This window comes from Schistocerca cancellata, chromosome 5 (assembly GCF_023864275.1).
Source record: "Schistocerca cancellata isolate TAMUIC-IGC-003103 chromosome 5, iqSchCanc2.1, whole genome shotgun sequence".
Lineage (NCBI taxonomy): Eukaryota > Metazoa > Arthropoda > Insecta > Orthoptera > Acrididae > Schistocerca > Schistocerca cancellata.
Window position 1 is genome coordinate 427,062,804 of NC_064630.1, and position 18,424 is coordinate 427,081,227.

The following is an 18,424-nucleotide window of genomic DNA, read 5'->3' on the forward strand; positions in this document are numbered from 1 at the left end:
TGGGGCAGGAATTCGTCATAGCCATAGGGCTGCATGTTCATTTGATACTGATCACCCTACTTTACCACTATCTCCACCCACAGTACTGCTTATAAACTAGCGCAGTTCTGTGACAGACAATCTGCGATGATGTTGTCCTTGCTGGAAATGTGTCACATGTTGGTTGTGTATTCTGCTATATACTCAGCCTATTTTCACAGCCGTGGTGATCTGCGAGCCGTGGCACAGTGGAAGAACAACATTAGTAGTTTGTGAACTGTTTGCCCCCTACTGACGACCAAAAGTGTTGAACAGCCATGTAGATTGCCAACATGTCCCAATCAGTTGTGTTCCTTTTCCTTTGATGTTCCTTTTCCTTTGCTGTGGCGTGAGGCTATGTGAATAAAAGGCAAGCAGTTGTCATCTGTCATCCACCTTTTGTTGCAATGCTGCTCCTGTGGCATTTTGACTTGCATACACTTGATGGCCAATGGGCTGTTAATTCATGGGTGAGCCAATTGTGCCACTTTTGCCAAACAACACATGACTGAGAGAAATGCGGCTTTGCTTGCTGGTATCTAAGGTACTTTTAGGTTGCTGGCCATGTATTTGCCCATGAGCAATGCAGTGAGCAGTTTCTGTTGTCTTGCCATCCCACAAAGGTGTTATCGATAGAGGTTACCATACCTAAGAATCTACACAATCCCCTGTACATTGTTGGTATGAGCATATTCTGTACTGCCTTGACCAGCCCTCACTGCAGTGCCAGCCTGGCCAACAGACAACTTATCCTAAGAAGTGCACTTCTCGTTTGCTGAATCTACACTTATCAGGATTAACTATTGTGCCAAATTCTTGCAGATGCTGGAAAAGCTGCTGCAAATGGGATGCATGTTCTTCAGCTGTTGATGAAAATAAGAGAATAGTAATGTAACAGTAGAGAAGTGGCAGACCCTGTAATACCTCCTGCATAAAATTCTGCCATGTCTGTGCAGAGTTCCTCAAGCCAAAGGTCATAAATTTGTACTGAAAAAGCGTGAAAAGTTTTATTGCTGGGGTTTTTGGTACATCCCCGCAGCTATGAGAATTTGCAAATAGGCTTTTGCACAGTGAACTGCACTAAACAGTTGAGTGTGGGCAGTAGTTCTGTTATAGTGTGTTACGTTTGTGCCTTGCTAACAGTTGAGTATTATCTGAGTACTCTATAGTTTCTGCATAAGTCATGATCTATCTTTCTTTCTCGCCATGTGTAAGGGAGATGACCACGGGTTGTCTCATCTGTCTATTATACTTGTTTTCTGGAGCTCAACAAACCCAGTCTGCACCACCAAGAGTTTGTCTGGTGGAAATCTCCTCGGATAAGCTGCAACAGGTTGGTCCAGCAACATGCAGATATTGTGCCTCATAGAGTGCCTGCATCTCCTGTTGGTAGTGAATTTGTGGGTGATCAATGGGAACTCTTGTATTACCTGGCCACAGTGCTCATCCTCGTATGCCATCAGTCCCTTGGACATCCTATTGTGTAGTGCAGTCGATTGGTTTTTACTCTGCTCAGAGGACTCTTCTTCATCTGCCAACATGGACAACATGTTCATCAGATCGGAATTATGATTCATACTAATTAACCATCTGTTGACTAAATCTGACAAGAGGCAGAAATATGATAAAAAAATTGGCACCGTGTATGGGGTCTGTGAAATTTGTAACCATGAATGTCCACACAGGCTCAAATGAAAAACGTAAGTCCAGTGTCCATCTCTGTTCTCCATAGATTTGGATGGCCAACTTGTTTGCTACTGTGACTTGTGCCTTACTGTCAGTGTTTCATTTGCCAGCTGTCTTCACACCTTCTTCTGTGGACACACAGGCTGTTGGTGGCAGACGTCAGCATCCTTTAAGGCCCGCTCATGGAATTTGGGTAACTGCAGTTTTTAGTACTGATGTGCAGCTTCCCCAAAATGCCTGTGATACCAGCACCACAGATCCATATTCGTCTCAGATGAGCATTGATCACCCTTCTCGCTCACGATCTGCTTCTCTGGAATACGTCACTCATAGCGGTAACATACCTTCTGGTGCTGTTTCTATGATATTAGATTCATGCATGCTATCTGTTCCCCCAAATTTTCTACCCTTTTTTCTTGTGTTGCCTCCATTGTTCAGTGCCCATATGAATCGTCGATGGCTTGTGCTGCTTCCATATCTCCTCCTTGTTCATCGTTACTCTATGATGGTGACACATACGGAAACTTCCACTAGGCTATTCACTACTATGTCTGGCTTTCCCAGTAGCTCTTACAGTGAGAAACCTTGATAAGTGGCCACCATATTTACTCGAATCTAAGCCACAATTTTTCTGGTTTTTGTAATAAAAAAAACCGCCTGCGGCTTAGAATCGAGTGCAATGCACGCGTAAGTTCTGAAAAATGTTGGTAGGTGCCGCCACAACTAACTTCTGCCGTCGAATATATGTAGCGCTACACAGGCATGCTTTGTAGGCACAAAGATAAATACTGGCGCCAAAACCTCTGCATCAGTAAAAAAATTTAAAAAAACGGTAGAAGACGAGCTTTTTTTTCTCTGCCCGAGTTTCAACCGCTGCATTTCCATACATTATCCAACGAAGTAAATACAAATTCCGTATTGTTCATCTTCGAATGTAGCAGAATTTCAATGTACTCCGAAAATTTGAATGGCAACACTGTTTGGGATGTTTGTCAATATAGCAAACTCTACATTCTGAATTTTTTCCTACCTGTGAGAAGAGATGGTTGCTAATAGGAACCTGATGAAATTTGAATCACATACAGTATTCTCTTCGCCATAAGAATAATACGAATATAAACATTTTGCCATGTTTTCTTTCGTGTTTGCTGCTATCTCATTTAAATCCTGTCTGTCTAATAAACTATGAAACTAGGGTGAGACAACAGCAAATGCGGAAGAATATACGTATCGTGTCACGTTTATATTCGTATTATTCTTATGCCCAATAGTGATACAGTCAGAAATGAAGCATGGCAATTGACTAGATTTTTAAATCTAAGATGACTAATTTCTGTGCAGATTTTGATGTACTAAAGAAGCGGCCACAAAGGTTTCCAAATGGAGAAAAATTTTCGCCTAACTCTCGTTCAGAACATGTTCTATGTACACAGTCTATTATTTGGTTCTTGTTGATCATTATCAAAGAAAGCAGCAGTGTAAGTAACAACAAATAGCAGTCTCTTGCCATTGTTTCCCTAATGAGACGATTCCTCCCCTTTTTTTTTTTTTTTTTTTTTTTTTTAATTGTAAGTGGCGGTAGCGTGCACAAAAGCAAGCCATGCTGCGAGCAGTGACAGGCCATAAACACGCACTATCAGAATGCGGCAAACAATGCATGACACTGTACAGTAATGTATTTTCAGTTTAGAGTGACATAAACACCTATATCAAAGAAAACGGCACTTATCAGATCAAAGCAAAATAAGCAATCGATTCAAACCAGACGAAGCACGTGAAAAAGGAAGGGTACCCGTATAAATACAGACGGAGTGCCTGACGCACAGCAGTGGCTACCTGGTAAAGCTTAACTGCTAAGCTTACGACTCGAACCAAACTACTGTAGCTGTATCGTCATTCATTCGACCTAAATTGTCTCTCATATTACAATGGACCAACTTTGTTTCGATTTGGAGGTGCGGCCTAAAACTTTTCTCTCCCCTTGAATTTCGAGTCTCAAATTTCAGGTGCAGCTTAGATTTGGAAAATTTTTTTCCCTTTATTTCGAGTCTCATTTTTCAGGTGTGGCTTAGATTCGAGTAAATAAGGTATTGCTGTATGAAAGTTCATAGGCAACTTGCACAGCCAAAGCATGTGTAACGACTGTTCAAGCAACAAATCTGATCCTGCCAATGCGTGTAAGGCCTCCATCACTTGAGATAGAGATTGGTTACCCATCAGTTCATCATTAAAAGGCCTTCTCTAGTCAGAGTTCCAGCATCAAAGTATATGGTTGCGTAAGCACCTCCTTTAAAGTGCTGTAGCAATGTTGTGGTAGAACATCTTCTGTTCCCTCTACCACAATCTTCTAAATGTTCTGCCATGATGATGTATTTATTTTTGTTTGTAAGTACATCGTGCTGTTGGGGATATACTCAACGTGCATAAATCTAGATGTTGGGTCAAAACAGCAGAAGCTTGACACGTCCCAGATGATTCATCGAACTTGCATCTTGACGAATGAAGTTGGTGTCTGTGAATTGCGATGTAGTTGAGGCTGCGGGTTATTCCATTTTGACATGTGCCACAGCTGTTTGCATGGTTACGCTGGTCATTTGCTTTGAAAAAAAAAAAAAAAATCTTCATTTACAATGAATCACATCAGGGTCACTACTGTGGTGGTTACTTTCTTCCAGTTATGATGAGCCACAATAACCAGACACGAGATAATCTAGTACACTATTTTATTTAACACACTAACAACTCAACAACCAAGGAATAAACAAAAAAACTTTTAATCAAATATAAAAGTTCCTTGATGTGATGCTATAATGCGCTACTCACTTCTTTCGCTGCTACTTTGTGGTGAAATACTAACATCGCCACAAATATACCTCATGAAAGGATGTTGTTGAGCATGTTCTTTAAACTTATATTCCTAATTATTCTCCTTAAGTCATGCAGAAGTTTGTTGGTTGTAGAATCATTTGAGATAAACTTCCTTAAATATCACATTAATCCAAAGAAACTTTGTAATGCTGTAATAGATTTCATTTCTGGAAAGTTTTGAAAGGCATCTGTCTTCTCATCTGGAAGTCCTTTTATCTGCATTGTACAGCAAAGTCAAGAAACCCAACAGTACTTTTGAAGAACTGATACTTAGCAAAATTAATTTTGAAGCTGTATTCTGCTGAAGCTTATAATACTAAACCAGGTGACTGGAGTGTGTTGTACTCACACTTTGCTGGCAGTTCAATATTGCCCACATAAATAAATATGATTTTCTCTTAAGGCAGTGTACAAAATATTATTCATAAAGTGGCTGGATGACTGCAGGCAAATTTGATTTTCCAAGTGGAACATCCCTGAACTGAGAATGTCATGAGTGTGTTACAAAAAAATGAAGTATACTTTTGACTCTCTTGTATAACACCAACATTAAAGAATCCATTCTTGAGGGCTTGTGTGTAAAATACACATGCACCTTTCAGTTTATCTCAAATATTTTTAACTGTAAATTTGCTTAATTTTCTAGGAATCAGCTTGGTGTGCAGTAGCACTTCTGCTCATGTGCTACTTTGAAAATGACTGCTTATTGTAAAATGGGGACGGTAGACAGCTCTATGATCATAATTCAGCCCCTCATTTACTTATTTGCCCTGTATCATCCCATGGTCTTCAGGAGTTGACCATTGGCTTCGCCCTGTGGCTTCAGCATGAACTGGCTCACACAAGACGATCAGCGAAAAAGCATGGAAGATGTAGTCAGTCTCACGTATTTTAAAAATTTATAAGTTTATGTTAATTGGCTTTTATTTCCTTTTTGTTAATAGATTGAGCTGCTACTTCATCGCTGGAGATATCCAACACTTTCATTGCATGGAATTGAAGGTGCATTTAGTGATCCAGGAGCAAAAACTGTGATACCTGCAAAGGTCATTGGTAAATTTTCAATTCGTATTGTACCCAACCAGACACCAGAACGAGTGCAGGCTCTTGTTGAAAAATATCTTAATGAACAGTGGAAGAAGCGAGGTAGCACAAACAATTTTAAGGTATACATGTCACTACTTCTTTCATGTTTGCAGAGAGAGCGAGAGAGTGAGAGAGAGAGAGAGAGAGAGAGAGAGAGAGAGATAGAGATACTATGGACTTGATGTGTGATGTACGATACCATTTCTTTTATACATTGCAATTAAATCTTATCTATTGGTTTACTTTGATTTGTTGAAGATATACCCCAACCAGAAAATATGATGATGGATGGTTAAACAGACTGATAAATTGGTTCTGTGTCATAGTGGCTCTGAAAATTAAACAGCAGAAACTCCTGGTAGGAATATCAACAATGTACGAAAAGATAGACATGTTAAGTTGCAGACAGGTACAATAAAAAGACACTTATATAAAGTTTTTGGCCATAGCCTTCATCAGCAAAAGAGAAATAAACACCATTCGTACACACAAGCTGGCACACCTCATAAAGATAAGACTGCCAACTCTGGCAGCTCAGGCCAGAAGAAAAACACTGCTTCTGTGCTTAAATAAAGTGTAGATTGGTACCAGTTAACTCTGCACATTGCCACAAACTTTCCTAAACTGTTATACATTACACGGGAAGTTACTAATCTCAGAACCAACTAATATTAGTGTCTCAAAGACTCCTCAGTCTGTGAATTGTATATATCAACAATTGCATACATATACATCATATTAGTCTCCCTTGGTGCCACAGATCTTCCATGGTACTTGACTTCTTCATTCCTTCTTTCTCCACGGAGACTACAAATGCTCTCCAGCAGGTAGACTCTGCACCTGTTGAGTAATACTTTTCCACAATATGTGGCCTGATGTTTACAAGCTAATTGTGATCATGGACATCTTTACTCTGAGCTCTGTATTTGATGTACGTGATACATCCCCTTCCATGAATGGTAACTGCAACAACTGTGTGTAAAACTAAATTTTTTTAGCACTTACCCAAAAAGGAAAGTGGACAGATATGATCAAAATCATTATTTAAATAAATGTGGCTCGACCATCTTTTACAAAACAATATTAGGAGGACAGAAGGGAATGAGGAAACAGATACAAGATGTATAAACAAAGTAATGGAAATATTATAATTTAGCATGTTGTATTTATCTGACTCAGCAATTTTTTTTTCATTATTGTGTTGGTAAAGATGTCTGAAAATTATCTGTACAATATTAGCTCAAATATTTAATTTGTCAGCTGTCAAAAAGGTTACATGTGTTTTAGTAGTGCTGGCAATTATTTTTATAAGAAAAAATTGCCTTTAGTGAGTCTGCTGTGAGTAAAACAAGTTATGAGAAGTATAAGCATTTTAAAGAAGGCTGTGAAGATAATGGAAATGAAGAGAGCTCTGGGCATCCCATTACATCGTCAACTGGTGAAATTGTGGGGAAAAAAGGGCGGAAAAAATCATGAACAATTGTCAAATTACAGTCAGAGAGATCACTGATGATATTGGCGTATTCATTGACTCGTGCCATGAAAATTCTTTGTAGATTTTGGTGTGACATGTTTGACATCAAAATTTGTTCCAGCAGTGTTGAATTTCAAACAAAAGCAGGAGTGAATGCAAGTTGCTTGGGTGTCAGTAAATGATTCAGTAATGATGCTGAACTATTGGAATGTACCATGAGGATGAGGAGGGAAGATTGATTTACTGATACATCATCAAAACCAAGGCTCAATCATCCCAGTGGAACCATTTTGGATCACCAGGATTGAAAAAAAGCTCCACAAGCATTATCAAATGTTAAAGTTACATTCATTGTGTTTTCCAACTGTAATAGTGTAGCGTCCCATGATTACTTGCCACAAGATTGAACAATCAATAAGGAGTACTACTTAAAAGTACAATACTGTTAGCATGAAGCAGTCTTGGAAAAAAGCCAAGTTCTGTGAGGGAAAAATTCATGGCTTTTGCTCTATGATAACGCACCTGCTCACACCTCATTGTTTGTACCTAGTGCATTGGACAGAACGTGGGACAATTCATGAAACATTAAAGCCTTACCTGTACTTTATTTCATTCTTAACTGAAACATGGTGTCAAGGATAACTGCTGGCCTCATTTCAGGATACAAAACAGAATCAATCAAATTGGGTGTACACCAAAACTGATCCTAGGCACCATGCAGAAGGGACCATGTGTTGTAGGGATCTCTGTCCTTAATTATGTTAAGGGTGATTTGTTCACACTATTTGCACATTCAGATAATTTTTTTCCATCTCTCAACAAACAATAAGGCAATAGCACCAATAGAAACAGGTTATGGAATTACATTAGTTTCATTGCAAGCATCGCTTGCTGCTATATCAGACTGCCATTTTGTCTGGTCATCCACATTTCCTGATACCCAATAAAATTACATTTGGTTCCCATGTGGCCATAGTATTTTAAGGATGTCACTTGTATCTTGTTTGCCACTTAATCTTCTGGGTTCATTTTCTGACTAATGGGCACACATAAGCTCTGTAAAATGTCACATACAATACATGTGCTCTGTCCTGAACATGCCACTAAGATGATGTAATACCTTTAGAACATTTAGTGTTTCCTCTTCAGATCATTCAGGTATGGTAACCATGTGAGTTTCTCACCATAGACGAGAATCATGAACTTTACTGGTTCTTCAAACTAAGGATTACATTATCAGTCACACTTCAGAGTGATTAATAACATGATGTACCTGATAATCCACATTTACTTATTTATCTAGGTGAAGTTGAAGCACCTGGGTTTTGCTCTTAGTTTTAGACCCCTTAATGTTAACTGAGTTGTCGAGTAAGCGAGATTAGAATACAAACAAAAATCATGCACAAATGTGAAATAATTTCCACTACTTGCATCTGTGGGTAATACGCTGTTAATGTGAAATAATTTCCACTACTTGCATCTGTGGGTAATACGCTGTTAGTGGCTATTAAAAAAAGGAAGAGTTACGATTTCCCCTGTGAAATACCATTCTCCTGGGTACATCAATTAAACCTGAAGTACCATTCTTAAGGAAGGTCATACAGTAATGGAAAGACACCTTTGGAAGCAATTACTGTATTGCCAGGTAGTGTTTCAGGCCTTTTCAATGTCAAATAATTATCATATTTTGTGTTCCACCACCAGGAAAACTTGGACTGTGTACATAGAGTGATACCTCCTAAAATCACACCAAAGGCAACTGAAAAGTCTTCTGGATTTCAAAAATCCATATGAAGCAGTTATTAATGATATCTTCTCTATACCAGTCATAAGTGCAATTCTGTGATGACTATGAGGGTTGCTGTAATCCCTCCTTATTTTCAGGAGAGGTTTATTATTGTTTCCCTCTAGGAATCAGGGTATTGTTCATGAAGCCAGATTCTACTCCCTCCCCCCCCCCCCCCCTCTCTGCAAAATGGGTGTTAATTACCATATGATTGGAATGTTGGATTTTGACTGCTGTTGATTGTCATCCAGTTACGCTGGTTGGTGGTAGGTGCTAACGTGTCTCATAGTTTGATTCAAATACAGAAATGATCGCTGAAGTGCTGATCCTCTCTGAATATGCAAAGAACAGTATGAGTTATAGCAAGAGAGTAAAGTGGCAGATCAATGGCTGAAGATGATCCAGTTCCAACACTGAAGTATGCCACCTTATCTATATTAAGGAGGTAGATATCATTCAATTTGAAGAACTGCTCCCTTATTTGACCTGGCGACAGTTGTGAGTGAAGCCTCATTGCTCGTGATGTGCATTGAAATATCTGCTGAGTAGCACAGCTAAATCATTTCTTCTCTACAATGCCTTCTATTCCACATCTGAATATTTATCAAAAACTGATAGCAAGGTAGCTAAAAAAATATTTTCAATGTATGGTTACTTACATGAATAGTATCAGAGACTTAATATGTTCATACTCATTAAATTTAAGTAGTCAGTAGATGGTTAGCATGTAGCCAAACTCACAAACAAATCGTGTATTGATATCCTGTAAAGACACTTATTCAACATTATGTGGAAGGAAACATCCTTGGGTAAGCATCAGAATATGCACACCAACAGACATGCAGCACATGGCTGTTCCTCGGTGTGTGTCTGAGATGCCAAACATGACTGTCTCCATGCAGGATCATGCACTGCTGGTGAAGATCTTTTACAAGAATGGTGATTGTGCACCAGTAGCCCTGCAGAATTTCTGGATACTTGAGGATATGATAAAAGGTATTGATCCAATGTCTGCTGAAGGGTCTGGAGAAAATGATTACAAAACTTGAAAAGACAGGTTCTTTTGAAGAACAATGTGGCAAGTGGAGGAAAGCAGTTGATCTGACATCTGCCAAAGATGTTGCTAAAGTATTGTAGGAGGGGTCGAGCAGTGGTGTGTGAACATGTAGTGCACAGGGAATTGCCCAAAAATTGGACACCTGCAAGCATGGTGCATAAAATCCTATGAAACATTCTGCACTGTTATCCATACAAAATCACCTATGTTTAGGAGTTGCTTCCTACTGATCTGCCAGTAAGACAAATGTTTACTCTGGAATTTCTTGCTCACACAGAAGTGGACAATGAATGATCTGTGGACAGACAAAGCCCATTTCCATCTCCAAGGATATGTCAATACATGGAACTGCAGAATATGGGCAATGGGAAATCTGCACACACATCAACCAGTACTACCTCATTCTACAAAGGTGACTGTGTGATGTGAGTTGACAGCATTGTTTATCACAGAGCTGCATTTTTTCAAGGAGTTGACTCCTGTGGGTCGTGTTTCCTATAATGTCTTTACTAAACACTATCAGAACCCTTTGTGCTCCAACATCATTCCAAGCCTCCAACATTTTTATGCGAAATGGTGCTCCTCTGCACATTGCCCAGCCAGTGAAGTAGCTGTTGTAGACATTTTGGAAATGCTAGAATTATCAGCTGTCATTTCCCTGCAGCCTGACAGTCCAGATCACCTGATCTTAATCCATGTGACTTCTGGCTGTGAGGTGATCTGAAACATGATGTGCTCAGTGCTCCAGTTATGAACGCAGCTGAATTGAAGGCAAGCATTATTCAACACATTCTGAATGTTACCCCCCCCCCCCCCCCCCCCAGAGACACACTGATTTCTAACATGCTGCTTCTTGATTTCAAATTGTGGCAGAAAACAGTGGGCAGCGTATTGAACATGTCTTGTGCCAATCTCACAACAATTAGAAACCGATGTTATTTTGCTTTTTATGTGGTTTTTGGCCTCAGTACAATTATATATTGATTTTTTTATTGCAGCTGATGTGGTACAACTTTGCTGTGATGGGAAGGGCTCACTTAACTAACAGTGCTACAACTGTTGACTGCCAAACTCTTGCAGTCATACACAGTGAACAATATGGATGGTGTAATATGCAATTCAAACTATAGTCATTCTATTTGTGATTCATCTGTCATTTGTAGCTGACCCCATTTACATTATTTCACTCACAACACCATCTATTGGTGAAATTATTATTAAATGATGATTCCCCTTGCATCAATAACATGGTGTTCGAATTTGACATCATTCTGAGCAGTGGTTTTCTTTCTACGGCATTTTGAAATGGGAACTTTAGTTGTGGACACCTGGTATATAATTTGCCCACATACATCCACATATAAGCACAGATGTAGATGACCATGACTTGCCACTCCCTCCAATAACTACAACAACAATCAACAATAAAGTTTTTGTGGAAAGGTGCTAGAGCAAAGGATGAAGGGAGCTTGACATTAGTAGTTGTGGAGGAAATCATCTTGTGAAACTTAAGACACAATTATGAAAAATATTATATTGTTATAAAGTAATACTGCCATGAGCTGTGGTGCATGCAGTGTGGTGTAGTGGTTAATGTTGCTGGCCAGCATGCTGTGAGTTACCAGTGCAAACCTGACCAGCGGCAGCTATTGTTATTTAGTATGAGAGTGTGCTGAAAAGTAATGCTTCTGAATTTTTATTCTGTTCTTAATATTAGCTGAGATATTACATGTTATGCATATTACTTGATTGACTTTCCCACTTTACTGACACAAGTTGCAACTCTCTGCCCCTTGAGAGCTCCAAATAGTAGTGCATAACATGGCGGTGTGTAACATAACTGTGTCAATGCATGCAGGATGCTGTAGTCAAGTTTCTAACTACAGAAATTGTCCTCACATGGAACACCCTCTCCTTCAGCATGCTGTGACATTTGCAACACTCTGATGTCCTGGGTTTTCTGTCATCGATCATCCTCCATACTAGTCCTGATGTGGCCCATCTGATTCTCATCTGTTTTCAAAACGTAGAGTACCTTTGAGGACTTCACTTTGATAGTTTGGAAGATGTGTTCTTTGCCAGGGTGACTATGTTGAGAAATAAATTTATGGACATGAAGAATAAGATGTAGAATGTTGATAAACTACATTTTATTTAAAAAGCTTTAAAAGTTTTCACATAAAAAATTCAGAGGCATTACTTTTCAGCATGCCCTCATATTTATCATTTCTGGGAAGTTCTTGAAATATCCCATGTTAGTATGTTGTGGAATATTCAGCATTTTTATAAGTACTAACATATTCAGTGTCTGCATAAATAGCTGCACTCTCTGTCCAAGAAGTCAGTTCTGCAGTAGCTTATGTTGGCATTCATAAAAAGTGTGCTTTCACTGCTAAGTGTTGTATTTCATTGACAACCTTGGTTTTGCCATTTTGTCTTCGATTGTGGTTACAATGTGACATGTTTGTGGAGGGCTTGGGTCCTTCAAAAGATCTACATCATTGTGGATCCAGTTTGGCAATGTACAAGCTTTTGCCTACATGGACAGGGACTCGAATACAAGCAGCACATCATTCCCACAGTTCTTGTATTCAGGAGACCAATGGATTCCAAGCCAGCAGTAAGTAAGCTGCACATCAGCCATTCATCAGTGTTTTTCAGAGATGCTTGTAAAGACCCAATGAAATGGGTGAAAGGATTCAATTGAGTCACCAAATACAGGAGGTGGGATGACGTGATGTGTTTGGCAAATGTGTATTTTTAATTGGACAGAAATTCTCAGGAGAGTTTGAGAACAATGAGGAGAAGGTCATTAGCTGGGAGATGTTTCAGGCCAAAATGAAGAAAAATTTGGTGACAATCAACAGGCAGTCTGACTGGTGGATGAACAATTGAAGAACATGAACCAGTGTCATGGGAAAAGACACTATCATACGTAGAGAATGTTCTGGCCCTATGCCAAATGGTGAATCTGAATATGACAGAAGCTAACAATATCCCAAACTTCATGAAAGGAGTCGCAGAAGATGTGTACCAATCTGTTCTGGCAAAGGATGTCACAACAGCCAAGGAGCTTATTAAGTAGTGCCATTGCATCTAGGAAATGCAACAGAAAAGAAACAGATAGAAGATGTATGACCTGACTCCCCTATGTGGTCTCTATGACAGTTGTGGGAAGTCACCACAACCTCACCTCTCTCATACAACAGTTAATGAGAGAAGAGATACAGCATTTTATGGCAACTAGAACTGTTGGACTGAGTAAGCAAGAGATGGTAGCTACAAATGTTGACCAGTACTTCGGGAGGCAATAGCTAAATCTGCCAGGAAAAATGGACTGGGACAACTCAGACTTATGCTGCAGCCATCAAACAGCAGCCCAGCCCCTGACCAAAACAGGTAGAACCTAGTCCTATGTCAAGTATAACGCTCCATAGAAGAACAAACAGTTGGTGGACAGAGGACACATGCCAGTGTTTTTCCACTATGGATGGCCTGGGCATATTGTACACTACTGTAGAGAAAGAAGGCAAGTTTTTGACAACAGCTAAGCTGCCAGACATCAGCCATCATTACAGGTAATTATAGTCAACCTGTGTGATGAAGCCCATTGTTGTATCCAGTGTGCTGTAGTCATTTTCCACCGCCAAACAGAGGTACCAGCCATTTGCTTAGCCATCACATATACAAATCTTCCATGGATGACAGTTACCAATTTATCAGTAAATTTCATTAATGTCATCATAGACAGCCAACCTCTTTGTGCTAGTCATCTTGAGGGAGCTTCCTTTACTGTAATGTTGGATTCTAATCGTTGTCACCTAAAGAATAGTATGCACTGTGATATGAAAGCTATTGTGCTGAAAGTCATAAAAAGGGAAATATGCCCAGCTCAATGTGTATTCAAAGGATAACTATCAATGATGGAACACAGTCCTTCGAACTGTTGTCTTAACGGAATGTAGTAATAATGCTAATCTCAGCTGGGGCTTCTTGCAGGCATCACAAGTAATCACATACTATAGGAGATCAGAGCTCCAGATTGACATAGTGATCCCAACAAGTACATGTAACTGAGTTTACTTTCAACTGTTTTTTTGCTGTTGAAGATACTGCTATCCCGCCCTCATCAATGAGACGAGTTAAACTGTGTGGCTTTTGCCTCTTGCAGATACCTACTCACTACTCAGACTTATAAAAGAAATCTAAATGCAAGTAACAATCGTAAGCATTGTAGCCACTCAAGGAAAACTATGGATCACTAATTGTCACAAGTAGCCACAACTCATCCCTAAAGGTACGCATTTAGGGACAGCAGAACCAGTCCAGGAAGACCGGCTTATTGTCACTGATGAAGAATCATACTCCACTACTGGTAGACAAGTCGAGGGAGAAAGCTATTATTGAACTGTGAATGGGACCTGGCTTGACCTATAAACATTGTTGGCCAGTGACACCCATTCTGTATCAGTTTTTGTATGTTTTCAAATGTTCTGTGATGCAAGAGCTTATTGTGCTGAAAGTCTCAAATGGGAATATGGGTGTCACTGGCCAGCCAACAGGAACACGTATTGCAACAATAACTATCAGTGACAAAACACAGCAGCCTATGGTAAAATACTGTATGAAGAATGGGAATCATCCACCCACTGCCACCATATATGTAGAGTGTCACTGGATGAACTAAGGATAATCAGAGAGGAAGCGGAGAAGATGCTGAAAGATGACATCACTGAACCTTCAGAAAGTCCTTGGCCCCTCCTGTGGTACATGTGAAGAAGAAGTGCAGCACATGGCATTTCTATGTCAACTACTGATGACGGAACAAAATCATGAAGAAAGATGTCTAACCATTGCCGAGCATTCATGACATTATAGACTGCTTAAAAGGAGCTAGGGACATGGAAATAGGCTACTTGTCAATTGACGCTGAAAACACTAACTGGTAAATGACGAATTTCGTAGCTTCTGATGACCTGTATGAATTTAAGGTTCCGCCGTTTGGACTGTTTAATGCTTAGCCACATTCGAATGTGTGAAGGATAACCTGCTTCATACCATAAATGGATGATATTTTGTTTCCATTTGGATGACATTGTCAATTTTGAAGACATCTGAAGAACATCTAAGCCATCTGACAATCTTATTGACGTGTGTTCAAATTGCAGGCTTCTGTCTGAAACTGAAAAAAGCCTCTTCTCCTCCAAAGAAATAAAAATCTTGAGGCATCTACAGAATGGTAATGGAGTCTGTTGTGATCCAGATTTTCCAACTCCTCAGCACAATGTGATATGAGAAATTTTCTTGGGATGTGCTTGTACAACTGGCCATTCATAAACAACTTCTGTAATAAGGCACATGTGTTGCAGTAACTACTGCAAGGAGAAGCCATATATTCCTAGAATGAGCTGCAAGTAACATCTTCTGTTGTCTTTAAGGAGGTGCTAATATCTTCTACAGTTGCAGCATTGTATGATGAGACTGCAGAGACAGAACTTCACACCAGAGCTAGCAGTCATGTGATAGGTGGTGTTCTAGTGCAATTTCACGAAGGTGCTGAAAATGTGATAGTTTATGCTTCCAGAGTCTCTCCAACCCTGAGATGAACTTTCCTACAACAGAGAAAGAGTGTCTTGCAGTTGTTTGGGCCATCAAAAAGTTCTGGACTTATTAATTTGGCAAAACATTCATCATGGTGATAGATCACCATTCTCTATGCTGGCTGACAAGTCTTAAGGCTCTACTGAGTTGAGTGGTGAGATGGGCACCGAGGCTTCAGCAGTATGACATCACCATGGTATACAAAAGCAGATGTAAGCACAGTGATGCTTTAAATGACATTTCTGCTGAAGAGGGGGGAGATCCAGCATTGCTAGAAACTGTAGGCTTGAAGAAGGATGAACAACAAAGGAGAATTCTATTTCATAAAGAGACCACTGTACTAGAGGAACTATGATTCACTGGGGCTGATATAGTTTCTGGTCATCCCAACTCATATGTGGCCAGCTTTCCTGCAGTATTTCCATGATGTTCCAACATATGGTCACCTGGGATTCATGGAAAATCTAGACAGACTCAAAATGAAAGTATCACTGACCAGGTCTCTACTGACCCATTAAACATCCTGTGAGCCACTGTAAGGAATGCCAACAACAGAAGCAAGTGCCCATCGGTTACCTCCGGGGCATCTGGTACCAATTCCATCGCCATTCCACCAAACCTTTTGGGGAGATTCCTGAAGTCAACAAACACGAATCAATGGATGAAAGTCTGTGTGGACTAGCTCACCCTTTATACTGCCACCAAAACTGTGCTGACTTCCAAACCTCTGAAAACTGCAAACTTCCTTGTCAAAGTTATCATTTTGAAGCACAGAGCGTCCTGTGTAATGGTCTGTGATCACTGAAAAGTTTTCCAATTGAGACTAGTATCAGAATTAATTTCACATCAACCACAGGATGACAAATACCTACCAATCATAGATGAGTGCTTTCACAGAAGGCTTTAATAAAATTCTGGCAGATATGCTCTTGATGCACATTGACATTGAACAGAGAGTTTGGGCTACAATACTGCCCCTGTTGCGGCATTTGCATACAATACAGTGAAGCAAGATGCAACAGGTCTCACACTGCTCTTTTTGCTTCATGGCTGTGAGGCCAAAATGACAATGGATACACTATTCCCATTCCAACTGTACAATACACAGGGTGACTATATGAAACACTCTGTCACCAGGACTGAAGAAGCAAGGCAGTTGGCTCCCATACAGATCCTGAATGCCAAGGAGAAAGTTTGAGAGCACTTTGATTAAGACGACAGAAGTGCATAGACATCGTCCATGTCCTTTGTAAGAAGCCCTACTACAGTCCAGAGATGCAGATTGACCATGAGAAGTTCAAGGAAATTGAAGACTCATTTGACGATTGTGAAGCATCGACTGGGGGGGGGGGGGGGGGGGCTGGCTACATTCAATGTTCAACACTGTGAAGAGGGTGTAACAACACAACCAGCATGCAAATATCTGCCAACACCATTACACACAGGACCATTGACTAGATCTAGACCCAGAGTGCTACAGTCAGTTCCAATGAGAACTTCTGAAGCAGCTGGTCACTGTTTCTTCAGGAGAGGGAGCCATGTTGTGAACTGTGGTGCATCTAGTGTGGTGTGCTGCAGGTCAACAGTTCAGGCATGATCACCAGCAATTATTTGTTACCTAGTATTTATCATTTCTTGAAGATTATTGAAATATTGTATTTTTGTAATGTTAGTGTATTCTGGAGTATTCTATGTCTGTAGAAATACTAGCATTCTGAAATAGTAAATGTCCGTATAAATAGCCACACACTCCATCCAGGATATCAGTTCTGTTCTTGTTCTGGCTGTATGTTGGTTTTCATGAAAATGTGCTTTCAGTGCTAAGTGTTGTATTTCCTAGACAACCTTCCTTTTGGATTTAGACTTGAAAGTGGTTATCACATGACGATATCATTTCATACAGATACACATTTTGTAAATAATACTTGTTAGAAGAGTAAGAATTTTCTGTTCATTATTATGTGCCATGCACAATGACAGAGCATTTCTGCTCAAATCTCAAGATGGCAGTAGGCTAGACTGAGGATGGCAGATACATCTGAAATTATTCATTTTCTTTCTTTTCCCCTCCTTTACATAGCTGTTTTACAACACTTACATTTTTTTTTTGAAGAAAGATTTACTATTTACAGGTTAAAATGGGACACGGTGGCCGATATTGGCTTTCAGACCCAAATCATCCACACTATTTGGCAGCGCGTGCAGCTACGAAACATGTCTATGGTGTAGATCCTGATCTAACACGTGAAGGTGGCTCAATTCCAGTCACACTTACCCTCCAGGTGAGTTGTCAGTTAATTCTGTTGAATATATTTAGCACTACTGTCAAGTTGAGTTTGACAACTGAGTATTAATTTGGGACATTACACATAGGAAAATATGACAGGTCAAGTAGATGACACATTAATAACTTATGTGAGTAGGTATGAGCAGTACTTCATATAAAACAGGCAAAACTATGCAGGTGTCAATATGTGTCCATCAGTGTGTAAGTAACAAAGTGTTTTAAATGCTTTTTGCTTTTTATGTATTAGGTTTGTGACAATATGACTTGACAATTGCATTTAACTCTGGTATCACAAAAATATTATGGAAGAGGAGCATCTCAGCAGAGATTAGTCTCTATTGTAACAAAGTGCGGAGTTTTCTTCAGAATGAATTATATTGTTGAGGAACTGAGAGTATACTCAAATCTAGACTAGGACTTTGGTCCTCCCTCCTTCCCTAATATTCTAAAATAGTATTACTTGGAAGGTGCATAATATGATAGACAGGGCAGTCTGAAGCACAAGAAAGGTTTGTGTATGTTGTCAAAAACATGATCTGTGTCAAAAGTGCATAGTTTCCC

At 39.7% G+C, this 18,424-nt stretch overlaps 1 protein-coding gene across 1 annotated transcript in view; it reads left to right on the plus strand.

Annotated features, from left to right (window-relative positions):
• LOC126188281 (cytosolic non-specific dipeptidase) overlaps positions 1 to 18,424 on the plus strand; it is a 178,521-nt gene that overhangs the window by 132,947 nt on the left and 27,150 nt on the right. The window contains exons 6-7 of the mRNA XM_049929865.1: positions 5,517 to 5,738; positions 17,709 to 17,858. Of these exons, the coding sequence (XP_049785822.1) occupies positions 5,517 to 5,738; positions 17,709 to 17,858 (372 nt within the window). The remainder of the gene's footprint in view (positions 1 to 5,516; positions 5,739 to 17,708; positions 17,859 to 18,424) is intronic.